This window comes from Arvicanthis niloticus, chromosome 14, assembly GCF_011762505.2.
Source record: "Arvicanthis niloticus isolate mArvNil1 chromosome 14, mArvNil1.pat.X, whole genome shotgun sequence".
Taxonomy (NCBI): Eukaryota; Metazoa; Chordata; class Mammalia; order Rodentia; family Muridae; genus Arvicanthis; species Arvicanthis niloticus.
In genome coordinates, this window is record NC_047671.1 from 62897210 (window position 1) to 62924653 (window position 27444).

Consider the following 27444-nt stretch of genomic DNA (forward strand, 5'->3'; position numbering starts at 1 on the left):
TCAGTTCTCTGGTATGACAAGATGTTCCAGGCTCAACTAGTAACTTTCTGACCTAAAACCTGTCATTTCTCCAAGGGACCCCAACTTCTTTCTGTAACAGACAGTATTTGATGACACAGGAGAAGTAAATGTTTTAAACATGACTATATAAAGACACCAAAATGTAAAGTTTTTAGGCTCTACGGAAAAGGTCTATATATTTACTAAACAATTACTAAACTCGGAGTCACTTGCTTTGCTTAAGGTGATACCAATGTGCTTCCTGCTCCAAGGTATTAAATGAGCAGCTTATACACATGAAAGCGGCCCCCACACACCCTCCAAGTCTGGCTCTCACCTCCCTAACGCTGCGACCCTGTAATACAGGTTCTTGTGCTGTGCTGACCCACAGCCATAACATGGCCTCATTGCTACTTCCTAACTAATTTTCTGCTGTTATGAGACGTAATGTAACTATCTCATATGCATATGTGACCCCCAGGGTTCATAAACCACAAGTTGGGAACCATTGCTCTAACTTCTTATTCCCTTGAAGATCTGAAAAATCTACCAGCATTGAACCCCAGGTATGCAACCATGAATCCGACTTCTCTACACCTCTGTTAAAGCATCTACTGCTTCTCAGTCAACAGCTTTCACTATTCTCTTTAGAGGATATTTTACTAAGTGAAACCATTTACTTTTACAATGTAATCACCTTTCACCACCTTTATAAATTCTATAAAGCCTTAGTAAGGATAAATAATTCACAACTTAAAAAGTATTTTTGGATCGTTTGATAGGATTTCTATATGCAGACATAACTTCTGGCAGTCAATGTACTTTCCTAATGATTTTCTCGTGGTAATAAAAAGCCTTCACATTTCCCAGCAGTGGATGGGCGGAAGGTGAACCATCAGGTGCCAGGTGGCGTCCAACCAAGGGTGAGGAAAGGTTTGCTCCAGGTGACTTAAAAATAAAACTAAACAGAGCGGGGAAGATCCACACAGATCCGTGTTTGACAAACACACCCCACTGAGTGGAAAATGGTCTGTAGTTACAGGAGATGAGGAGTGCCAAGGAGGGTGGGAAGATAAAGACTGAAACAAACAAAACACCACGAGTGGACTGCTAGGGACGGCCTAGCCCTAGCAGTGAAGCATCGTGTCCCTCCAGGTCGGAGATGTTATCATTCTCCCGAGGACAGCTGTCCTTGTAGTTATTCCCCCACAAATAAGGCACTCTGTGTTTTCACAGAGCTCATTAAGACAAGGGGCAAACAATGAAAACAGCAGCAGCATGGAGCTTTAGAAGCCTCCTTAGTTATCAGCTCCGCCCTCCGACTGCTACCCTAATGGGTCTTCAACACAGCAGCAGCGAGCGAGCGAGCGGGAGGGCCTGATGGGAAAAGTAGGTAAGTGGACAGCATGAGGCAGGAAAACCCACTGAAAGGCAGGAACATGCCGAACGTTTACTAAAACACACCCAACACATTCGACACATTCCAACAGGTATTTGAATCAACAGCAACAGGATTAATATACGTGTCTATGAACTCTCTATGCAGACTGGAGCGTTCTTGTAATCTATATTCTTCCAAACTTTAAAAAGATGTTATTTATTGGCTACCATACAAAGTATTAGATTTCACGATAGTGTTTTCAAGCACGATTTGTTTTTGTTGATTATTCTCCTGAGTCTTCACCATATGCCCTGCACTTCCTGATGCCCTTTCACCCACAGTAGCCTCCTCTCTGTCGCACACGTGCGTGTGCGCGCGCGCGCGCGCGCGCGCACACACACACACACACACACACACACACACAGCGAGAGAGAGAGAGAGAGAGAGAGAGAGAGAGACAGAGAGAGGCATGTAAAGACCGAAAGCTAGACTCTACATGAGAGAGAACATTTGTCTATGCAAGTCTGTACCACTTCCATCTCATTTTTCCTGCATTTCATCTTTCTTGATAGCTACACAGAATTTCTCTCTGTGTGTACATTTTCACTATCCGATCATCTGGTGATGGACATCTAGGTTGGTTCCATTTTCTTGCTGCTATGAATAGAGCAGCAATAAACATGGATGAACAAGTGTCTCTGTGGTAGATGCAGAGCCCTTTGGGCATTCGTCAAGAACTGGTATAGCTGGGTCATTTGGACTTCAATTTGAATTCTTTGAGGAACCTCCACACTAATTTCCATCTTTCTACTACTTCATACTTGACCACTAACGAGCTCCTCCCTCCAGTCGTTGCTAAGGCGTGCTGCCATCCATCCTCTTGACTTGGTCATTCTGACTACAGTCAAGTGGGATCTCAGTGCAGTCTCTTTCAGTGACACAGCTCTGTGCACACCTGACTTTGTGGTGTCTTTTGTTAGCTGCCCACTCATACATGCCAGCTTTCTGATTTTAGGCCTGACAGCTTTGGCTTGGCATGCTCTCTGTCCCATAGGAAAGTGTTCTTGTGAGCATCCAGCAAGCCAGTGTCCACACCCCACCCCTGTCTGCCTATGCATCTCTCTTTCCCTCCCTAAACCCCCCTGTGTGTGTGTGCGTGTATGTGTATGTGTGTGTGTGTGTGTGTGTGTGTGTGATTTTACTTCTATACTAACATCATCTTTTTTCTTCCCAGTCTCTTCCACTTTTTTTCTACAAACACAATATATTCAACCCAAAATTATCCATATGACTAAAAACAGAAAATTTATGCTTTTCCAATGAGAATGAAATAATCTTACCCTTTCCACAGATATGTTCTGAACTTCTAAGGTTTCGTTATAATTTCTTGAATCTTAACCTACATGGAAATTTAAAGGTGAGAGAGCGCCTGCTTAGCAGGAGAGTTGTGTGCTTATAGCTAGCACAGGGAGTTCGACATCACCTCAGAGATAAAGTCATTTCAAGCCACTCCTGGGAGGGAAGCAGGGCAGGTGTCACAGTCCCTCCCCTTACACATGAGAATGCTATGTGGCACCTGAAGGTCGCTGTGACAGTTCACCAAAAGACACAGCTTCAGGCCACTGTGCCTGGCTTCACACCATCACAAGACACAAGTGCACTCCGATGAAGGTAGAAATTATAATAATTTTAAAATATCGATCTTGTTTTTTAAATTTTATTAGGTTTGTTCACTTTATTTTATGTATGTGTGTCTTGCCTGGATGTATGTATGTGTACCATGCGCATGCCTGATGCCCTGGAAGATCAGACGAGAGCACTGGAGCCCCTGGAACTGGAGTTAGGAATGGCTTGGATCCCCTGGCTGGGCTGCCTTGTCTGGCCTCAGTGGGCAAAGATGCACCGAGACCTGCAGAGATTGGATGTTTGGATGTGCCAGGGTGGGGAAATACCCTCCTGGGGGTGGGGGGCTAAACCTTCTCACAGGAGAAGGGAAGAATGGAATGGAGGGACTGTGTGAGGCGAGGACTGGGAAGGGGGACAGCGATTGGGTCACAAGTGAACTAATTAATTAATTAATCAATCAATTAATGGAATAGAAAAGAAAATATTGCAAAAAAAAAAAAAAAAAAAAAAAAAAAAAAAAAGACTGTGAGCCACCATGTGGATGCTGGGAACTGAATCCAGACCCAAATGCTCTGAACTGCTGAGCCATCGCTTCAGTCCTAAGATATCAAGTTTTTAACTGACTAACGTCTGATATTTTTATCAAGATAAATGTCCAACTATGAGAAGTGAGGTCACCCTGAATGCCATGGAGCAAAGAACCAGCATGGGGCTGAAGCTCAGGACTGGAACTTCAGGGAACTTTTGAACGGAAATGGCAGTTGATTATCAGGTGGCCTAGCATGGTCTCTGGGGTAGAATTAGCTCTTTGCCAAACTTACAAACAAAGGTCCAGAGCACTATGTCCACAGTGTGACTTCAAGAGCTGGTTAAATTCGATATTGTAACATTCTGTAAAATCTTGTCTGTCTTCCTCCTCCTGTGGAGGACATGACATCTTGTTGGTGGCAGTGTTCTTATATAAATCAGGGGTAGAGCAGGTAGTAGTCCTTTCTTCATCCTGGCTTGATGCCTGTCTTGGTGGCCAGGCTCTTATGCCTAGGACTCATATAAATCAAATCAAACCCAGGCAGTGCAGCACTGGAAGAGGAAGACAGAGACCTGTGGACTGCCATGCCACTAGAGACCTGCCCTTCAGTGCATGGCACAGTTGGGCCACAGACACCTGTCTGCTGCCATGCCATGCAGCACAGACAAAGACTGTCACCCAGGGCCCCCAGGAGCCACCACAGTGTGCAAGTGTATGGTGGTCGGATGGGAGAGAAAGAGAAGTGGAGCAGCTTGAACATCATGGAGAGAGATGGAACTGGAGACTCAGGGTAGAGAGGAGCAGCCTCTTGTAAGTGGCCAGCTCCATACCTGGGCTATGGGGAAGTCCTGGCTGGAGCTGCTGCTGAGGGCTATGTAGTGGCAGAGATAGATGTCAATGTCCCTGGTTGGGGCAGCTGCCCAGGACCACATGGATGTCCAAGGGTTGTGCATAACTGGCCCTACCTCTCACTGGATGCTGCACTCTGGAGAGCAGGCCATGTGCCTTGCTCAGGTAGCCCAGAGGACCTGGCCCTGCTGACAGTGGTGTGTGTGAAGCAGCCCCCAGGATGTGTGAGAGAGCTGACTCTGCCACTCCTCTACCATGGGATGGCACGGGCAAAGAGGTGACACCCCCACCCCCACCCCTCACCACTTCTGGCAGTCAGGAAAGCTGCCCACAGGATATAAGCTGGGGGTGGGGGGAGAGCTAGCCGTGCCCCCCTCAGCAGCTGCAGCACTTGGAAGAGCCAGCCCTGTATGCAGTGGACCCTGCCTGCTGCTCGCCGCTGTGGCTCTATTTAGCTTACATTGCTCCAATCCAAGCCTGCACTGAAGCTAAACCTTTAAAAGTCATTATTGGGCCTGCCGAACGGCTCCTTAGTTAAGAGTGCTTACCACTGCTGCAGAGGACCTGGGTTCAGTTCCCAGCACCCATTTCAGGTGATGCACAACCCTCTCTAACTCCAGCCCCAGGGCCTCTGATGCCCTCTTCTGAAATCCAAAGGTACCTGCATGCACACGGTACACACACACACACACACACACACACACACACACACACACACACACAGAGAGAGAGAGAGAGGGAGAGAGAGAGAGAGAGAGAGAGAGAGAGAGAGAGAGAGAGAGAGGAGAGAGAGAGAGAAATTGACAAGTCTTTCTTAAAGGCAAGAAGGACTTCAGTTACCCTCTTGGCTCATTCCCTTAAGGAGCCTATACTCAACTAGAATCATTGTGTTTTGCTATAAAATGTTCAGGAAGTCTCATCAGCCACGCCAGTGCATTCCACTCACACATCTGTGCTGACACTATCAGTACCTAGGACCATCTTCTCTCAAAACAATTGCTATTTTCAGCAATCCTCTCATCACTGGGAAAAGTAATCCACCACCAAGAGTCTAAGGAAAATACAGTTTCACTCCATTCCACATAAATGAACAGAGAGCAGACTGCAAGACAAATAAGGAAATGAATGTTATTTTTCTTTCATGTGAGCAACTTATATATCTGAGTTTATGTACACAATGATTTGTAAAGGCCCTATAAAGGTCTACAACCAGGATAGCTCAGCTACAGCTTTGGGGGAGAGAAGCGCCTGTGTCCCTATGCACACCTTTCTCTATCAGCCGGGAACTCACATCTGGCTCACTCAAACGCTACACTGTCAGATCCAAATCAGGCTGTTCTCTGGCCAAAGGTTTTAGGACTGTCAAGGTTAGCACACTTCACAAATAAGATACGGAGAGAGGCTGTGTTTCAAACTTGTAACAGGACTCTTAGATCTTTTTTTTGGGGGGGGGGTTTGTTCTAATAAAAGTAGATCTTGTATGAATATAGTCTTAGTATGCACAAATATGTTTAAAATAAAAGAGATTTATCAAGTTGATGATGTAATTATGACCTTAAGCTTTCCAGTTATAGTTTCTAGAATAACATCAATCATAAATACTCTTTTTTAGAAAAGTACATCTATGTCCACAATTAAGATGCTTAGTCAGCTGGGCGTGGTGGCATCCGGCTTTAAGCTCAGCACTTGGACTGAAGAGTCTGTGGATCTGTGAGTTCTAGGAAAGCCTGGTCTACATGGTGTGTTTTGGGCCAAACAGGGTTATACTGTCTCAAAAACAAAACCAAAAGTCCTCAAACAATAACAACAACAAAAAAAGAGGATGAGCCAAAAGCGGGAAGCCCCATGCTGCTCTCCTACAGACTACTCTGCTTCTCTGAAGGTGGGTGGGAAGCCCTGTGACAACACACACAGATCCCAGCTCCTCCAGAACGAACCCGCCCGAATGTGTCTCATGATGAATTGGGGGTTTCCACAGAGAGCTAGGACGTAAATGTGTGCTTCAAGCCAGAAAGTTCCATTTTTCATCTACATATAATTCATTCCCCAAATGAAAAGCTGTGAGAGGCAGGACTGAGGCGCCGCTTTACAGAGAAGATCTCTAGATCATGCCCATTCATTCATCACTGTCCATTTATTCATTCATTCATTCATTCCGTTCTTATCATTCATTCATGACCCAGATGTGGGAGCAGGGGAGGAAAGATTTGCCCAAGAAAGAGATTAAATCTAAGCAGAGGTGGTCTAGAGGGTATCATGGAAAGAAAAACCTTGACAAGATCCAATCACCCCCAAGAGGACACTTCAGTGACGATGGTGTACTGAGGTTTCTGTACATCTTCTGATGTATGATGAAGAAATTAAAGACCTCACCCTGTGTCCATGTAGTAAATACAGAGCTGTGGGCAGACTCACATCCTTTCCTCGTGTTTTGTCTTCTGTGTCGGGATGAGATTGATGAAGAAAGCCAAACTCCCTGGGAAGAAGAGGAGGCCTCCAAGGTGGCAGAGGTCTGAGCCCAGAGCTGAGTTCACACCAGGATGTGGTGGGCACCAAGCATGTCACTGGGCCACAGGCACTAAAGTACACCATTTTCCCCTCAAATTAGGCACTGGTGGTTCAAAACTAGCAAAGGGAACCAGTGAAAAGGTCTTTGCGGAAAGGTGCTTTGAGGACAGAGGTTTAGAGGAAACGGAGTTTCACAAGAAGGCTGGGCTGCTGGCTGTACTCCAGGCCTTTCTAGGCCGTTATCGTCGACTGCTTGATGCTATCAGTATGAGCATAAGGTTCTGATGAGCTTGTAACTCCTGCTAATAACTGCCACTTCCGGGAGAGAGTGAATGAAAATTAATGTAAGGGTGCCTGGCCCTTTGATAATTAATCATTACTTTTAACTTTTTATTGTATTTGTGTGCGTGTGTTTACACTGTATACACATGTGTGTTTACACTGTATGCACCTGTGGATGTGCCTACAAGCATGTGAAAGCCAGAGTCATCAGACATCCTGCTCTCTTCTTTGTCCCCTTGAGATAGGGTCTCTCATTGAACATGGATGGGATGATCATTCCAAATGATCCTCCTGTCTCTATCCCCTACAAGGTCTGGCTTTCTACAGACGTGCTTGGGATTTGAACTCGGGTCTTCATGCTTGTGCAGCAAGCACTTTTACCTGCTGAAGCATCTCTCCAGCCTTGCCCCCTTTAAAATGCACTTTTAGAATATGGCTAAAATGCACACATCTCTGCAGCTGTCTGCAAAATGAGGCCCCGTAACTTCCGTTGGACATAAACCCTCCACCTTCAGCAGGTAGCTGCTGCCTGCAACTTCATCAGGTGCTCTCATCAGGAATTCTCCTGATCATTTGATATTGACCAAGAAGAAAGAAACCTTTAGATGTCAAATACAGGTAGATATTTTTGCTATTTTGACTTTTAACTTAGAATTAAGTTGATATCTATGGCCCTGAAATGAATCAGAAGCTTGACTCTTATTCAAGAAATATGAAAATTTTAGAATTCTAAAAAGGCTTTTTTTGTTTGGGAATATGAATGAAAGCTAATTTCATATAGTGAGAACGTAGCTGAGGTCTCTCAGACGCATACACTGCGCACATTCCTGCAGGCACAGTGGACACATGTCTCTTCATATGGTCAGAAATGCAGCTGATTGTATTTGTCTAAATATCCATCTGTTCCAGGCAGTGGGTGGCTTTGTCCATGTTCTGAAAATAATCCCAATAACCCAGGGCTTGTTCCCATGCCACAAGACTTGGCTGGTCTCCTCAGGGCACCGACTTTTGCCCAGCAGCCCCGCCCACCCCTCTTGGCTCCTTCTATATCCTCCTCTTCTCCTCCATATGCCTTCTGTTTACTTTCCCAGCCTTGCTTGGCCTTGTTCCCTGTCACTCTGACCTTCCCTCTCTCCCAGGATCCCAAGTAATTTTAAGTCAGGGCCCAAGTCACCCCACCCAGCATGGCCCCTGGTTAACCTTTCAGGAAGCGGGCACACTGGGTACCACTGCGTGGTCATGCTCAGCTGGTCACCCACACTGTGTCAGATCCAGTGCATTAGACAAGCAGAAGAGCGTGTGGCAATCGAATGGGGCTCAGGTGCTGCTGTTTCTCCTCTGTCAGCATATTCAGTTTGCCTTCTCTAACCCTTCTGTTAATGAGGAACAAGTGATGGATAGCAGCTCCCAGCTAAGCATGCAGGGATGACAGGGGCACAGGCTTGGGCAAAGAAACGGAAGCTCTGTCCAGAACTTGGCACTATCACGTGCACCTCATGCTTCAGGTCCAGCTTCCATGTCAACTCTTGAGCACACCCTCCCTGCCCACCCTCAAGTGGCTTCTCCAGTTACTCTGACATCATTCTGATCCTGACTCCTGGATATTATACAATCTGGGATAAGCTTCAATGTCAACTCCTCAGCAAGCCCTCCTGCCGTCCCCAACCCCCACGCAAGGTCTGTGCTGGCAGAAACTCTATCGTGCATGTCTAGTTTACTGCCGTATCTCCAGGGTGTGCACTGTAAGTCCATGCTGAATGAATGAGTGTTTGGGAGAGTTCTGAGGGGACGAGAAAGCTGCAGGACACTCAAAACCATACCATCCTGTTCTGATATACCCATGTGCTATGAGGCAGCTTGCAGGGAACAAATTAGGGCTGAGCGGATTAAAGGACTTTGTTTTTTGAATTAAAAAAAAAAAAAAAAAAAGGAAGCAGCAGCAGCAGCAGGGGGAGGGGGAAGTACTGTGCATTCTTCAGGGCAGCTACGAAATGCTCTCTAGCTGACTGGCAGACTCAGGAGGGCTCTGACCTAGGCAGGAAGGAAAGTCAAGGGCACCAGCTTCGAGATTCAGAGCTAAACCCAAACACCTATGTGCCCTCACAGGATACTTCCTCCGCTGGTGAAGCATGAGGACGGGATGAGGTAATATAGGACAGCATTTAGTAATTACCCATTTCTACTGTAGGAGAAAATCATTAGCACGGGGTTTGTTCTCTCAACAGTGCCTTACGGTGCTTTCATCATGTTCTGTGAAGTCACAGCTATCACATAGCAGAGCTGGGGTCTGGAGCTGGGGTGATTCTAGGATGGCTGTTATCCATGTGAGCCCCTCTCCCCTCCAGGCAGGCACGACAAAAGCTGCAGTGAAGACACAGCTGTGGCTCGAGTAAAGTTTTGTGGTTGTATCAAATCTTCATTTTGCTCAGGGGACCAAACCCAGGGCCTGGAGTATGCTAGGTAAGTGACCTCTGGCCTTCTATACCTCTGAGCTATAGTCCCAGCCTTCTAATCTTATTTTGGGACTGGGGCTTACCTCATTTCTCCAGGACAGCCTTGAACTCCTGTAGCCCAAGTTGGCACTAAACCTAGTTCCTTACCCTGGACTTAAACCTCAATGAGTTTTAAATGTATGTGTCCATGAAGAAAGGCCTGCACAGTAGAGATTTGGGTGAGTTTTCCCCAGTTTATTGATGGGAAGGAATGCTTTCTGGCGAGAGCACCTGGCAGCTGGAACACATAGGCCACGCCGGTATTTTAGGATCTGCCACGTTCTGCATTTTGAGTTATGATATACTTTGGAGCCAAGGCTCTCAATTTACTTTTTGTGGTAGATTAGCAAAAATGAACCTTACTGCTTATAGTTTTTTTATTCAAAGCTAATAAAAGAATTTTAGATTGGTATCTTGACAATGTGTTTAGAATAACATATCCTTAAAAATATAATCTTGGTATCTCACTCTCAAAAACTGGTGCTTATCCAAACGCTTGCACCTTCATTATGGTAAAAATGATTTTTAAACATGTTGAAATGAAAAGAAAGTGCCATAAAACAGACAGTTAATGAGATGGTGAAGTGCAGGCTAACACTTAAAGATGTTCTAGTAAACTTAACTCCAAACTGAGTAACAGATTCTCATCCCCTGTCCTTCCTCTGCCCATCCTCTCAAATTCTTTCCAAAGTAGGCTCGGTCAGAAGGCTGAAACTTCAAACCAGGAACAGAATGCTACAATGCTGGAGTGAAAAGCTTCCCTTTGGCATCTCTGTCACTCTGTCTTCAACAAAGTTTGGGGTCAACAATTATCCAATCAAGTTACCAAATAAATAAATAAATAAAATAAAAATGAATAAAAACAACCCACGATGTTCTAAGTAAGATTACAGTTTTGCATTGAGCCACTAGCTATCCTGGGCCACATGTCACCCAGCAGGCAGCAAGGTTGAACATTCTTGCATGATAATCTGAATCAAACTCACGTCACAACCCCAGAAATCACAGTCCATACATATTACATATATGAAAAAAAGACATCTTTCCTGAATATGGCAATAAACAGACATGCTGGTGACCGGGGTAGCTGAGATAAGGTGATTTGGCACAGGGCTGTAGCTGTAGGCAACTGTACTGACGCCAGGAGCGTTCTTCCTCTGCCAGTTCACACAGCGACTTCCCCTCAGCAGAGGTGTAAAGTCTGAGGAGCCACAGAGATGTAGGAACTCAACGGGTTCCTTCGTTTCCCCCTTTTAATTCGATCTGGGGACTCCAGCTCACGGGACAGTTCTATCCACACTCAGGGTAGGTCTTCCCTCTTCAGATAAACCACCCTGAAACACCCCCACTGCTATACCCAGAGGAGTCGTTCATTGGTGATTCTTCTCATAGTCAAGTTGACAATAAAGAGTAAACTAAGAATATTTTCCAATGTGTTTTTCAGTTCTGGGAATCGAACCAAAGGCCTCAAACACACAGACTTACCACTAAGTCACATCTCAGCCAACTTCTTAGTATTCTTGTTTATGACACCAACTACCGTCTTGTATATTTGAAAATTGTTTTAAATCAACAAACTCATTTACCATTACCAGAACGAAGACACTAACAGTCTTTTTGTTCCAGAATTATCTAGAGAAACACCAATTCACCCATATCAGAGGTGGGAAGTGGGAGGAAGGATGGAAGGAACACACACACACACACACACACACACACACACACACACAGCATTGCTGTATTTCTTTGCTCTCCTCCTCTTGTTTTAGTTACAGGTCTGAATTACACCATACCCAGTAAGAGTGCTTGGCACTGAAATTTTCAGATGGACAAGCAAACACTGAACACTTGAGTGGGTAGGAGCTATGCCACATACAAACTGGATCAGGCACGAAAATAACAGGAACATGGTAAGACCCTTGGCTTGAGGGAGGGAGGGAGGAAGGGGAGTGGCTTGAACAAAGAAATATTATAGTGGTAGTAGTTTAATGTGGAGGAGTCATGGTCTCTACTGAATGTAAGAGTGTTTTACTTACTGCACACACGCAGAGCTACACAGGTGTTTTTCAGAAGGATTCAGGCAATTCTAACTCAGGTCTTTACACAAGTGCACTTGTCCACCATACCTAGTCTTCATTGCCCCAAGACGTGAAACTCTTAAAAAAGAACAGGAACTGACTGGCTACTGACTGACCTGTCTAGAGAATGGTGGTGTGAGGAAGGAGTCAGGTCTAGAGGTCACGTGTGATTACTGTTGCTCAACTTTGGAGCCTAGATGAACTGATGAAAAGTGTCACTCTGGAAGCAGTCATGTCCTGTCCCCACACCTAGCTTCTGGTAAATCCCAGCATTCATTTTACTTAAGAAATTTTAAAACATGTTTTGAAAATTAGTCTTGAATTCAACCATTAACTAATAAATCTAATTTCATTTTGACTGTCAAATTAGAGCCAAAGGTCTGACATCACAGAGGCTACATTGAGGTCATGTTGAAACAATGTGACATTACTTTTCATTATCTCAGCATTAGCTGCCGTTATAGCCAATATCACATTAAGCACAATAATATCCAGTTCATTAAAACACCAATAGATTCATTCACATCTTTGTGTGTATACATAAATGATAAGATTAAATTATTAAATAAGTTCAAATAGTTTATAATAACTTGATAAAGCAAAGAAATGACTTTTTAAAATGTCAAAGTGCTTTTACTTTTAAAAAGATTTTTGGGTTACAAAATTTGCACATTTTTGTACTCTGCAAAAAAAATGTGCTTGCTTTGGCAGCACATATACTAAAATTGGAACGATACAGAGAAGATTAGCATGGCCCCTGCACAAGGATGACAAAAAAAAGAAAGAAAGGAAGAAAGAAAGAAAGAACCAAAAATACAGAAAAAAAATAAGATTTAAACATTTTAAATATCCATAATTCAGCCTGGGGATTAGCTCAGTGCCTACCATACACAAGGCTGAGAGTTTAATTTCCAGCATGGATAAAAAGAGTCATTATTTTCTTACTCTGTCACAATCTTTATCTTTTAAAATTTCTTTTAAGTAGCCAGGCGTGGTGGTGTAAGCCTGTAATTCTAGTATTTGGGAAGCAGAGCCAGGATGATTAGGAGTTCAAAGCCATCTCTGGCTATACCGTCAGTTCACAGTGGACCTGTGCAACAGATCTCATCTCAAAAAAAAAAAAAAAAAAAAGCAAACAATGTTTTGTATGTATAGTAGAACATTTTATGCATTTCACACATACTTTAAAATGGGTTCTCTCGCACATGCATATACAGTTTCTACACATAACTATACAATCAATGAATACATACACTGCTCTACACATGACTTCATAAGCAATGCATGCATACAATCTTCTACACATAACTACATAATCAATGCATACATATATCCTTTTACATATAACTGCATAGGCAATTAATACATATAATCTTCTCCTCACATAGAGCTGAAGACTGTCCCTTCTCCTAAAGTCCCGTGTATTGGCAACCTCTGATTGTGACCTTATTTGCAAATAAGATCTTTATAAATGAATTAGTTAAGAAGACGGTATTGGATTAAGATGGACCTAATGACTTTTAAATGATGGTCCAAGAAAAATGCACAGATGAAGGAGGAGGCAGGATAATCAGAGGCAGGGACTGAGTGTTGAAACTATAGACCACAGGTCATACAGGGCCACCAGAATGGGAAGGGACAGGAAAGACTCTTTCCTAGAGCCTGTGGAGGAGCATGGCACTGCAAAGGCATAGTGCGGATCTAGCCTCACCAGCAGAAGAGGACAAAAGTTAAACCATCCAGTGTACAGCAGTCTGATGTGGAAGCCTTCATGAGAACAGCGTTGGTAACACCCAGCTGTTCCTGTTAACACCTTGTGAACGTATCTTCACAGATTGTGTTTATATTTAAGTGCGTAGGTATATCACAATAGACCCAATTCCAGAACCATATATTAATATTTAACTTAAAGAACACCTCTGGGGGCTGGAGAGATGACTCAGTGGTTAAAAACACTTACCTGCTCTTCCAGAGGACCCTAGTACAATTCCCAGTACCCACATGGCAGCTCACAACTGTCTGTAACCCCAGTACAATTCCCAGTTCCCACATGGCAGCTCACAACTGCCTGTAACCCTAGTTGTGGGGGATCTGACATCCTCACACAGACATACATGCAGGAAAAACACCAATGCACATAAAAAAAAAAATCTTAAAAACGACAACAAAAATGTCTCTGTTCATTGTTCATGTTGTTCAGTTAATTCTTTCAAGGCAACAAAAAATGGTAGTAGGTTAAATCATGACTGTTCACATCAAAAGCCGTAAATGTTTTCAACGATGGTCTAAGGAAAACACATAGATGAAAAAACTAGTCCTGATTTCCTGATTCTCTGAGAGTATGTTGTTTGTCGGAGATTCAAAGTGAAAGGAATCATCACAGTGGGCTCCCTTACAGGGAAGGAAACAGGAGACTATCTTAGTATTTAAATAAAAAGCCTGCCTGCATCATAGTAAACTAGAGGATCACAGGATGTCCTGTCTGATAGTCCCCAGCTTCCTCTCATAGAATAGACCCAATTACAGCAAAAGGCTGTCTCTACTCCGTACTCATTGTTTACTGGCCATGGCCGGCTCAGTCCCAACTAGAACAAAGAGAACCACCTTCTGCACACCGGTGCGTGAGACCACTCTTCTCAAGGAAGGCTGCCAACATTTGGCCTTAAAGGTTTGGCAGTAAAAGGATAACTACTAAGGAAGTGAGTTATAATCATAAAATCTCCTCAGTAGGCCTAGGGCATTTGTGAAGTCACAGTAAGCGTCTGTGCTGAAGTCTCATTGGACTGTGAAGCAGATGTGGGAATGTAACAGGGCGTGATTGGACTCTGACAGGAACCATGCGCACCCTCTCTGGGCAGCACCCAGCACCCACGCCACCTCTCACTGCTTAGCCTCCAGTGTCAACTAGAGATGGCTCCCCACTAGGTGCTTAGAACTAAGTTGAGAACCAAAAAGACAACAAAGCTTCCAAATTAAAACAGACTGGATGGCATGGGCCTGTAGTTCCAGCTACTCAAGAGCTTGATGCAGTAGAGTCCCAAGTTCAAGGCCAGGCTGGGCAACTTACTGAGCTCCTGCCTCAAAAGCTAAAAATATCAGTATTTACCCTGAAGACTCAAAGTCAACACACCACAGGGACATTTGCATATCAGTGTGCAGTAAGCAGGATTCACAATGGTTAAATGCTGGAACCAACCTAGGTGTCCCATAACAACAACAACAACAACAACAACAACAACAACAACAACAACAACAACAAAAACTGGATAAAGAAACTGTCTATAAACAACAAAATTATCTTCAGCCATAAAAAAGAATGATGTTTACATCATTTGAAAGAAAATGGATGTAACTAGTGATAGCATTCTGTCTAAACTCCACCCCACAGTTACCTGGCAACAAGCTCCACTCCACAATTACCTGGCAACAGCCAGGTATGCTCTTCCCCACAGTTACCTGGCAACAGCCAGGTAGGCCTGACCCATTATAAAATGGGCTGCTTGCCCCCTTCTCACTAGTGCTCCCTTGCTCTTCCCTTTCCCCTTGTCTCCCCATTCCCTTCCTGCTCTCTCCATGTGTTCATAGCCAACTTCAACTTCTCTGCTCCTCTTCTCTCCCTCCCCCTCTCCTCCCCCCTCTTTATCTTTTTTATAAACACATCAACTAGAGATAATCATAGTGAACTAAGTCAGTCAGACAAAAATCAGGTGTGTCCAAATGACTGGAAAATACAAGTCAGCTGTCTAGCTCAGTGGCTTCCTACAGCTGTGACCCTTTAAGACAAGTTCCTTACGTCGCGGTGACCCCCAACCATAAAGTTATTTTTGTTGTTACTTCATAACTGTAATTTTGCTACTGTTATGAATCTTAATGTAAATACTTTTGGAGATGGAGGTTTGCTGAGGGTTTGCAACCCACAGGTTGAGAACCGCCGGTCGATGGGTAAAGGGAAGACTAACAGGATGAAGTAACTAGGGTAAGAAGGGAAAGGCAGCAGATATGGAGGGAACATGTCCAAGCAGACTGTAAACGTGCATGGTAGAAGCTCAAGGCCTAACAGCACAAAACAAACAAGCAATCCCTCAAACCAGATAGGATGGAGTGAGGGGTGGGTGTCTGTGGCAGAGGTTCAAACGAGGGGGCGGCCACTGTACAGTTCTCCAGGAAAGATTCTGCAAACAGGAAAATGGTTCCTAGTTAGCTTTAATGGAAACAGAAACAGTTTCCATGCACATTTTATTCTTAAACTTAATAGCAGAACCTTTGATCTCGACCCACAACATAAAGGAGAGATTATCTACGTAATTACAGTATCCTCCACAGAAATAAAAGGACAGTCCACGTCTGTCAGGATAGGAAAGAAAACCCCAGCTCTCAAACCTAACACCTTCACATGGCACTGAAAAAGTGATTTAGAAGTTTCTCTAAGTTACCATAAGTATTCTGCTCAATTCCTGCCTATTCATGGTACCACTGGATGTGTGCAGACTGAGCATCCCTTATCCCAAATCTGCGATCTCAAATGCTCCAGAAGCTGCCTAACACTGACAGGCACTGACAGGATGCCCGAGTCCCAGAGTAGGGACGCGGTAGCAGTGGGCTCTGGAGGCACCCCAGATCTGAATAGATGGGAAATGGGAAACTGTCGTGGGCCAGGGATTCTGTGTGAGGGCATTTTAGCCTGCACTTCAAAGCTGACAGGCAGTACTGCTGCCGTCTGTGGACAGAGGCCAGAAGCAGCCTTTCTTCTTGAAGGATCTATGTGCAGTGTAAAACACAAAACCCACCTGCATTAAAATCTAAACTGAGACTACATTTAAGTACTTAAAATATACTTTATGTTTTGTTCTGTTTCAAGACAGGGTTTCTCTGTGTAGCCCTGGCTGTCCTAGAACTCCCTCTATAGTCCAGGTTGGCCCGAATTCCGAGATCCACCTGCCTTGGACTCCTCGGTGCTGGGATTAAAGATGTGTGCGACCACTGCCTGGCTTACAATATACTTTCATCCACCCTCTTGTATAATGACATTTTAAAATGGGCTAAAGAGTTGGACATGTCATTAAAGAATGTACTCAAACAGTCAATATGCACACAGAAAGATTCTCAATATCAGTCACCAACCAGACTCCTCTACACCCCCGTACAGGATGCCCTAAATCTGACAGAGTGACAGGACATGTCGGTAAAGGCTCTGATGGAATGGGAGCTGGTACAACCACTGTTGAGTAACTGTTCTCAGGTTAAACCCTGGGGGCAGGGGGCTCAGTTGGTAAAAGCGCTTGCTGAGTAAGAATGAACACCAGTGTTCTCAATACCCACATAGAGGGCCAGGCGTGGTGGCATGGTACATGCTTTTAATCCCAGAGCTGAGGGAGGTGGAGACAGGTGGATGCCTGGCACTCACTGGCTAGCCAGCATAGCCTACTAAGTGAGTTTCAGGGCTAGTGAGAGACCCTGTCTTTAAAAAACAAGTGGCAAGTGCCTCAGAAACACCTGAGGTTGTTCCTTGCCCATCGCAAACAGTTAAACACAAGCATTTCACTCCTAGGCTTCCACAAGAGACATGAAAACATGTTCCACAAAGATTACTACAGGAATAGTCACAGAAGCTTTATTCGTAGCCACCAAACTGGAAATGCTAATGTTTAGCAACTGGTGAGTGGATAAACAAAATACAGTATGCCATGTGATGGAGCACTACTCGGAGGGAAGGAGGAAGGAGCTACACAACTGTAGATGCAGCCAACATGGATGGGTCTCAAACTCATGACACGGAGTCAAAACAGCCAGATGCTGGGCCGGACATTCCATCTGACTCTATTCCATACAAGCTGTGACAGAAAGTGACTCAGGCAGTTCCTGGGGCTGTGAAGTGGAAACACAGGCTGTAGAGGGCATGAAGAATTTGGGAGCAGTGACGGATATTCAAAGCCACTGAACTATACACTTAAAATGGATACAGCTTATTGTTTCTTCATGAATTCTTAATGAGGTCAATGGAGAGATTTTTTTAAAAGAACATCTGCTGTGTGTCATGTATTGTGCCAGGTATTTAGGACACAAAGATCACAGACTGTAAAGGCAGGTAAAAAGTCACAGACTCAAACTAGTAACTAGCATTCTCTACAGGACTGACTTTGCCCCAGGCAACTGCAGTGTTCTTTATGTTCCTAGATTCAGTCCGAATGACAACCCTGTGAGGTTTGTGCTGTTAGCTCCCTAAGTACAGGAGGAAAATGATGCTTAAAGAGACAGAAAGCGTTTGTCCTGGACCATGCAGTCCTGAGTGAGGCTGTGACAGAGAATATGTCTTATGTCAGAGCCAAGCTTTGCACACTCAAGTCCAAGTAGCTCACTGGGTGGGCATTCTGGGCATCCCATCAGACCTCAGTATTTGGTAGGAAGGACGTGGCTGGCCTGGACAGAAAATGCACAGGAACTGAGGAAGTAGAAGCTGTCAGTACTGCTTTGTGGGACATCTTGAAGTCACTGCTATGTGCCTTTCAAAAATTCCAGGGAGAGGAAATCAGTTCCCCAAATACAAATACTTGTGGATTTATCATGAGTTCCAGGCCCTCATATGAGAACTTGGGGAGGCCGACTTGGTCTCCCCAGCCTGAGGCCATGCCCACTCTAGTTCACTTACTGCTCACCATTTGCTACTCTAGAACTGCTGGAGGAGCAGATTCATTCTGTGAAAGAGAAAGAGAGAGAAGGGGAGAGGAGGGAGCGGGAGGGGGGAAGGAAGCAGGACACACTCCCAGAAACGCTCAGCCTTCTTCACACCTCACACACTGCCTCTGAGAACCCTGCCCTCCCAGGACCCCTGCATCCATCTGCTTCCTCCTTTTCTAGCAGAGCCCTTCTGGTTACACACTCCAAGGTCTGTTTATTTCAATACAGACAGTGGGCAGGTCCACAGCGAAGTTACTGCACGAAAATCTGTCCTTTGTTTCTTAACTGGCAGTGCCTCTGGGGATGCTCTCAGACTTCATCCAGCCTGTTGGGTGAGGAGGCTGCCTGTGCAGGAAGGCATGCTCTGAGTGGATGGATGGCTGCCTGCCTGGCCATCATACAGGATCTAGAGGTTACTCTAAGGTCAGATACTGATATTCTCGTATTCTTGTATTCTCGTATATTCTCTCTGTCTCTCTCTCTCTCTCTCTCTCTCTCTCTCTCTCTCTCTCTCTCTCTCTCTCTCTCTCTCTCTCTCTGTGTGTGTGTGTGTGTGTGTGTATGTGTGTTTAACTGCCCTAAAATGGGAGATTAGGTGAATCCTAAGTCAGAGTGATAGAAATGGCAGTTCCTTGTCCTCAGACAATGTCTGGACCCCACACAGCACCTGACAAACAGCAGGTGCTCAATAAACAAGAAGAAAATGAAACTGCAAAGAGGATATTGAGAAATAATCCTCACGGAGGATTACTGTGCAGTTAGGCTAAGATTCGCTGAGCATACTAAGCAGGCTGGACTCACCCCCAACCCCAGCAGTGTACACTGGAGAAAGCGAAATGAAGTTAGGAGGATGGCAGCTCCCTCAGTTTCAAACCTCAAGGCAGATGGGGGTGGGGCACTGCTCATCTGACTTGGGGTGCTCTAACATACGAACAGCTGGTGTGATGGCTCGGTTGGGGAAATATTAGCTGTGCAAACCAAGCAACCTAAGTTCATCCCTGGAACCCAGTTAAAGGTGGAAAGAGAACAGGCCATACAAAACTGTCCTTTGACTTCCACAAGTGTGTAAGTATATACAGGCACATATATGCACAAACACACATACACTAGATACATAATAACAAATTAAGTTAGCTGGGCAAGGGTGGAGAATACCTTTAACCCCAGCACTGGGGAGGCAGAGGTAGGTAGGTCTCTGAGTTCCAGGACACAAAGAATTTCAGGACAGCCAGGGCCACACAGAGAAACCATCTCAAAAATAACCAAACCCAAAACAAGCAAACAAACTAGCAAACATTGTTTTAAAGTGGTACTTGCAGCTGGACCAGAACGGAACATGCCGGTAACTACAGCACTTGAGAAATACAAAGTCAAGGAATTCAAGACCAGCCTTGGATACAAGGAGAACTTCAGGCCAGTCTGGGCTACATAAGAACTTGCTTCAAAATGGGGAGTGGAAGTCAGGGAGGCAGAGAAACATCTCAGTTGGTAAAGTGCTTGTCACAAAAGGATAAAAACCAGAGTTTGATCCCCAGCACCGACAAAAAAGTAGGGTGTGGTAGCATGTTTCTACACTTTCAGTGCTGAAGAGGTGGAGACAAGAAGCTCACTGGGGCTTGCTGGCTGGGTTTCGTTGAATCTGGTGAGCCAATGTCAGCCATACCCCGGAATGAAACAGACACATGGGTCTTTGGGGCCATGTGTGGACATCTCTCCACTTTGGGTCTCTCCATCAAGACTCTCTCCTTGGTGCTGCTTAGGCTTCTGCCCTCCCTTTGGCAGTGAGGTGCTGGCATGATTGACCCTGGATTCTCAGGGCCCCATAAGCAGAGTGGCAGATAAAAGGGAGTTTGTTTGCTAAAGGGAAAATTTGGGCTTAAATATTAACATAATGGCACCTGTGTAAAGTTCAATGAGGGCACCTTAAAGTGTTTCACTATTTCTAGGCTGGAAACACGTCTGGGCACCCGAGAACAATGAGAGGAGAGTTTCAAGGACCAAAGCAGGGAGAAGCCGATCTCAGTGATACCACTTTATTGTGATTTGTGAGGCACCAACTAAAACCCTTGCAGTTATCATGGCGGGCTTGTAAGTAAAGAACACGGGTGTTCATATTCAGAGTGAAGAGTGAGCATACAGTCTTTACAATGCCTCCGACATCTCTCAAGAATCTCCTCTCAGAGCTCTGCCAGGGCAGGCTGGCACTAAATAAAGAACAAGCAATTGACAGCTTTAAAGTGAAACAACACAAAATAAGAAGCATCACAGACCATCCGAGGTATCTCAGGAGATGCTCTGTCATTTGGGTTCAGGCAACAGCAAGCATTGACTGGAATCCTCAAGGTCAATACTGTGTTTAAGGAAAAAAAAGAAAGGAAGGAAGGAAGGAAGGAAGGAAGGAAGGAAGAAAAAAAAGATTGCTATGTTGCTCAGGCTGGCCTCAAATTTAAGATCTTTTCTCTGCATCCCTTGTGCCAAGATTATAAACAACACTTCCTTGTGTGGCCCCTATGCACAATTAAAATTTAGATTTCCACAAGTTCTGTCCCGTAGAATGTCATAGATGCCAAAATGACTTCAGAACAACAGTGTTGGTACTGAAAACGCAGAGTGTTGCCAGTGCACATCTCTATGTGTGCTACACATCCATGTGCATGTGCACACAAGTGTTGCCAGTGTGCATCAGTATGTGTGCTACGCGTCCATGTGCATGTGCACACATGCACATAAATTATTTTTCCCCCTTAAGCCAGGGGGCTTGCATCCTTTTCTATTCCAATGTCATGACCAAAATCAGATTTCTGTGATATAGTTACTGAGCCGGATGGAACCATGACAGATGTAGACACATCAGGAAGGTTGAGTTTGAACCCTATTTTCTTAACTAGCTAAACATTAAGGGCCATCACCACTGAAAGCTGCCATCAGTTCGATCACCCTATATATCTGTCACCAACTCCTCCTACTTCAGAAGAAAGAAAAGGCATTTAAGGAAATCTATCCTGGTTCAAGTGAGTAAAATACTAATTAACATGGGGCAACTTGATATAGAAAATAAATACATGTATCTTTTTTTTTTTTTTTTTTTTTTTTTTTTTGGTAATTTATCAAAAGACCACTTTTGGCCTGATCTATAAAAGCTTGCTCAGTCTTACCTCACTGATTATTTTCATTAAAATAAACAGGCCATCTTTGGAGATGCAACCAGCAAAATTTTGTTTCATTAAGCAAAAGTTGTATGACATTTATTTACTCGTTGCATATGTGGATTGGGGATTTCCACTTGAGAGGAAATCTCTCCAAACAGTAATACATACCAAGGGCCAGCGATAGGAAGATAGACAGACTCTTAAGATGAGTTGAATAGTAAGACTTATAATACCAGGGGGATGTGCACACGGTCAGTGCATCCGATGCCAGCTGACTGTGTTAGTATTTCATAGTCACATAGCTGAAGGACAGCCTGAAAGCCTTGTCTTCTTTTTCTGTGTTGAGATAGGGGATCACATAGCCTAGGCCAGCCTTGAACTCCTGATCCTCCTGTCTTAGGTGTCGGTATTACAGGTGTGTGCTTCCAGATCCAGCATTTGAAAGTAGTCTAACATAATTCATTGTGGGAAATGTTATTTTTCATAAAAGGGTTGCAAATCTATTTGTCCTTGAAAGTGAAACCAACAAAATTTAAGCCACGATCAGATGACACAGGGTAAACTTCCAGGCCACTTTTGTGACCTCTGTCAAGATGACGATGCTAGGACTGCCTGAGACCTTTCCTGGGCCACACCTATCCATCCTTCTGCATCTCTTACACTGACGATAGACCAGGTACTCTGTTCTGAGTTCTTGACGATTGATTGAGACACAGGGCGTCAGGTACATAAAGGTCTACTTTGACACTAATCCACAGACAGACACAGAGACAGGCGAGGCTAGACCTTTGCTGTGTGTAACTGCTGTTCTAGGGGTATCATCTGAAATGTACACCCTGGTACTGGGAGGCATATTACCATAGCTCCAACTCACTGGAAGGCACTTCACAATCGGACACTTACTAGATCTGCACATGGGATATTTCTTTATGTTCCTAAATAACAGCTTGCTTTTAAAAAAATAAAATAAAAGTGGCAAAAGCCGGATGTTCTAAGTGAGTATTTTGGGCTTATACCATACTTCTGCTTTCCTTTACAGTTCACTTCCTGGGGCTGAGTAAAATTTCTTCAAGCATTCAGACACACGCGCTGCTGTAGCTGCATGCTGGAACACCCATTCTGAGACAGTCCTCTCTATACGCTCATTCTCAAAAGCCTAGACTATGCAAACAATGATGCGTCGGGCAGAAGGCCAGTTAATAAATCTCATTTCCGACCGGCATCTGTGTGGGGCGGAGCTGTGGGGAGTAGCCTCTCCAGGGAGATCCAGACCACGACTCATTCGCTCTCTGAATTAAAGAGTGTCACCTCGGATAGCCCTCACCACATTTATTTTTTAAGCAGCTCTTAAAATATATGGATTCCTAGCTGCAGCAGGAGGCTGGGGCTGGAGGCGCTCTCTTGTACAGTACTTGGAGAAATGTGTACAGGCAGCTTTACTGAGCCATTTTGGTACTTCACTGCTTTAAATGTCATTTCCAACACAAGGGTTTTTTTTTTGGGGGGGGGGGTTTGCTTGCTGTTGTAATTAAAGTGCACAGGGGTTTTGATAAAGATTTGTTACCTATTTGACTCCAGGCACTGATATCTGACTTATGATGTCTACACCAGAACATCATCTCATTTTTATGAACAACATGGTACATGGCCCTGGGGGATGGCTCAGTCAGTAAAGGTGCTAGCCTCCAAGCCCAGAGACCGAGTTTGATTCCTAGAACCTACACAGTGGGTGGAGAGAACACACTCAGGCAAGGTTGTCATCTATGGCCTAATGAATAAAAGCCTCATTCCGTGTGGGAAGCCATCATCCCTTCTGGGTGTTCACACTGTCCCTTGCCTGCAATGCCAGCAGGGTCAGGTGTATTCCAGTCTAAGCTCCTCAGAGTAGCTTCTCATTGTTAACAAAGCATTTGTTTACATACCTATGTGTCTGAGCGCTTTCTCCACTGAGGATGAAACCCACCGCTTTAGCAGTTAACTGCCCATCTCTTTAAGAATAAAATTACACACTCTAGAGTGATGGCTTAACAGTTAGAGGCACCGGCTGCTCTACAGAGGACCTGGGTTCAATTCCCTACAATCATATCTGTCTATAACTGTTTATAATCTGACAACCTCATCTGGGCCTTGGAGGACATCATATGAATGTGGTGCATGGACATACATGCAGGCAAAATAGACACAGAATAAAAAAAACAAACAGCAATGTCAGGAAAGGAAGCCTGAGGTAAACGCTGACAGAGTCTACCTGGGTACGAGGGAAGCAGCCGGGAACAGAACTGCTCCTGGACCTTCAGTGCATTCGGGATCCCCCAGGGACTGCACAGAAAACCTGCAGGCATAGCTCACTGTCAAGAGCTACCTCAAGCCCACAGCCAAGGTCAAACTTTTACTTTGGTTAAATCTCTATTGTGGCTTTCAAATTGCCTTCCAAGTTTCCCCAGCAGTCAGATGGCTACATTATTCCAGTCTTAGGATGCCAAAAGAATGATGGAGTGCTTCCTGGACAGAAAAATGTGTCACATTCTTCCCTTCCCTCAGGTCTCTCAAAAAAAAAAAAAAAAAAAAAAAAAAAAAAAAAAAAAAAAAAAAACAACCCAAACCCACAGTAATTGTACTCTCTTGCTCATTCACTTTAAAGAGAGCAGACCAAGGGGAGCTGTTTCCGAGTGTGTCCCTCACATCACAGGCACAAACAGAACCATGAAGACGGCTCTCTGCATTGGACCTATGGCATCTTTCCCTGAAGCACCCAGCAATCCTGTTCTGTAAAATTCAAACACAAGGATGCTTCCAGTAAAGCACTTGTCTAGTCAAATCTTTACTAAAATCTAAAATTCAGGCTTTTCTCTTTTTAATGTTATATACTTTCAGGCGCCTCTATAAGAATCAAAACGCAAAGCAGAAATCACTTACTAACTTGAATAAAAAAAAACAAAAAAACAAATTCAGTTTCATTTAAAAGCAATGCCTTTTTTTTTTTTTTTTTTTTTTCTTTCACAAGACAGGCCCATTTGACCTTTCTGTCAAACAGTTTTCCATTACCACTTTGAGTTGGTTCACATGAGTAATAAAATCCAACTAGGCAACTTCCTCTGGCCCACGTGGTGCAATGTGTACTCCATCCTAGGAGCAGCAGCCACTAACAGAGCAGGGACTGAGTCACTTAGGAAACGAGGGCTTCAAATGTGTTGCCTGTAAGAACAGTTCAAGTAAGTGAGGCAGCACAGCAACCTGTTTCGTTCATTTCTAAATTCTCTTTTGTAGGTTTTGAGGTGGATCTTCCCAGAGGAGGGAGGGGAGGAGGAGACAGACTTTCAAACTGCAAGATCCCCAAAAGGCGAGTCTTAGAGGTTGAAGATGAACCGTGGCTTACATGAGGAGAACAAGAATCAGGTGAAATCTGTAAGGATGTTGTGCAAACTCTATTCATTGGCACCATAAGACGTGAGACTTGGTGACCTAATGGGTACAGCCAAAATTAACTTTAAGCATTTATATAACTGCCAGAGATGACAGGGCAAAGGGTTGCTTTTAACACTCCCTTCCTTTTTGAGTCAACAAATGGCGTCTCTGCTCAGAGAAAAGGAAGTGGGGGTGTTTTAAGGCTCTGCTTTATGATAAGCATATAGAGTGTGAACACAGAATATTCTGCCTATAATACAATTTGGGAATTCAGATGAAAGGCTTATATTTTTAAAAGAGAGTTATTTCCTGTTGCTCACTGGCTGAGAGGCTGTATCTCACAGGTATGTGTGCTCTACTTTAAAGTAAATGCATTGTTGGTGGTTATGAAGGTTACGTTTAAAAATAACCACCTTAGTACAAAAGAACTTCAGAGGAAATACGACCTAAGCTATCTGTCTCCCTGTAAGTCTGTCTGGCCTTGAGCTCCCTAAGACCCACGCTAGGTTCTGCATCACACAGTTATCCTTATCAAACAATGCAAACAATTTTAATGAGCTTATCTATGGGAACATATTGCCAGATATGTTAATGCAAAATAGATGCCAACAGCACAGGCAACTCATTAATCAAGAAGCTCACAATACAATGACCAGATAGCATTCCCATCCTCAAATTAGACCTCAGCAAAACATCAGGCATTACCTTTCTACTGTAAACAAGAAAGAAGGGCTCCTCCACCCATGCAGAGGCTATACAACTCTTCAGAAAATGCAGAGCGGCGCTGGTTTTTTGTTTTTTTTTCCTTCTAGATCTGAAACAGTCCAGACTCTTTCTAACCAGCCTAGGCTTCTATGAAGAGAATTTTGGTGAATGTCTGACACTGTGACCTCTGCTGTCAATCCTTGCACCAATCAGCGCGCAGAATTCTTACAAAGCTCCATCAATCTGGCGGTTTAACATCACACACTGCAGCTTCATCTAGAGGATTCCATCTTTTCCTGCATGCTCCCCAGGTTAAGCGCAAGCGCGCTCCTCACCATCCTCCCTTTCTCGCCATTCTCCCGTTTGTTTGCTCCTTTAGTGCCCGCCACCTAATGGTTCCTTTAAATGCTAAAAGGGAAAGAGGAGAGGAAGTGCAGAGCTTGTGTCCCTTCGGGGATGCGGGAAGATGGCATGCAGAAAAGAGATGGAGGGAGACCCCTTGCAGGCAACAAACCTATCCACCCACTAAAGCCTCCATGCTCACGCTACCGACACGAGACCCTGCAACTAAGCAATCCCGGCCTCTGCGTTACGTAACGGGACAGACCGTCCGCAGCCTCCTGTGCCAGTACCTGTAGGACCGCTCCCCGCGCACTGTGTGCTTCCGGAAAGGAATGATAGTCCCGTTATCCTGGATGATGTCGTTGTTGTTCTCGCCATTTGGGGACAAGGTTTGGGTCGGTCCAGGCATTGGCGCTCTCCCGACAGAGGGAACACACGCGGAGGCTGACTGGGGCGGAGGGTTGTGTCTCCCCGCTGCTTGCTGCTCACCCTGCAGCCGCGCTCTGCTCCTGCTCTGCGCCCGGCCCCGCCCTCCAAAGGCCCCGCCCTCGAAGGCCACGCCCTCCCACGTCAGAGCGCCTGCAGCAGCGGCTGTGGCTAGTCACGTGGCCACCCGTCGCCATAGCAACTCGCTAACTCGTCAGCTTGCCTAGATTCACGCAGAGCGGCGCAGCACGAGCGCCCCGGGCTGCAGGCTGCAGAGCAAGGGCTGGCCAGCATCTGGCATGGACCCGCCCTGCGCCCGAATGCGAATGGCTCTTCCTCTAGCTGCTTCCTCTTGGACCAGGCTGTCCCTGCAGCTGTACACACAAAAGGACCCATACCCAGGCCTGGGGAAGTTCCAAGGCCCTGGACAGGAAACGTGGTCAGGTTGCAGGACAAACCCACAAAGACCTGGTGGAAAAGGTGGGGATTAAAGGGGTTAAGTTTTCCCGCGTCCTCTAAGCTCCAAAGCAGCTGCCTCCTGTTTAAAAGGAGCAGAAAAATGAAACCCGTGAGGAAGCTGCATCTTCTGAGACCATACTGTGAGGACGACCGTTGCAAATTAAATGACTCTGTGCAAAACAATTCCCCAAGAGGGCTTAAAAATTATTTATGTAACCACCAGTTTACAGTATTACCATTACAGGAGACCTTTTTTTTTTTCCCCCTTTCTTAACGCAGGCTCTTGGTGGGTCTAGGCTGGTCTTGAACATAACATGATCGCCTTGCTCAAACTTCCAAGTGCTCGGATTATATATGCCACAAAACTCAGCTGCCATTTAATTCTTTACCCTGCCCTCTGATTCATATCACTGATTCTGTCCTTTATCACCATGCAAATTAAACAAGTAGTACCGAATTTAACACTGGGAAGCTCCACACTCCGGCTATTTTAGCAGTGCAATTGTTTTCAAATAATTTGCCTGTAAGTGAGGAACCA

General features: G+C 44.8%; 1 protein-coding gene and 1 non-coding gene across 2 annotated transcripts in view; one reads left to right on the plus strand and one right to left on the minus strand.

Moving 5' to 3' along the window:
* The window catches only part of Mapre2 (microtubule associated protein RP/EB family member 2), a 93540-nt gene extending 66980 nt beyond the window's left edge, over positions 1-26560 (minus strand). Inside the window, 1 exon segment of the mRNA XM_034518018.2 lies at positions 26312-26560. Within this exon segment, the coding sequence (XP_034373909.1) occupies positions 26312-26430 (119 nt within the window). The 5' untranslated portion in view covers positions 26431-26560.
* LOC117720267 (U6 spliceosomal RNA) lies at positions 12441-12547 on the plus strand. Its single transcript, XR_004608287.1, has one exon. It is a non-coding gene; the product is annotated as a U6 spliceosomal RNA (small nuclear RNA).
* Positions 26561-27444: the final 884 nt, after the last annotated feature.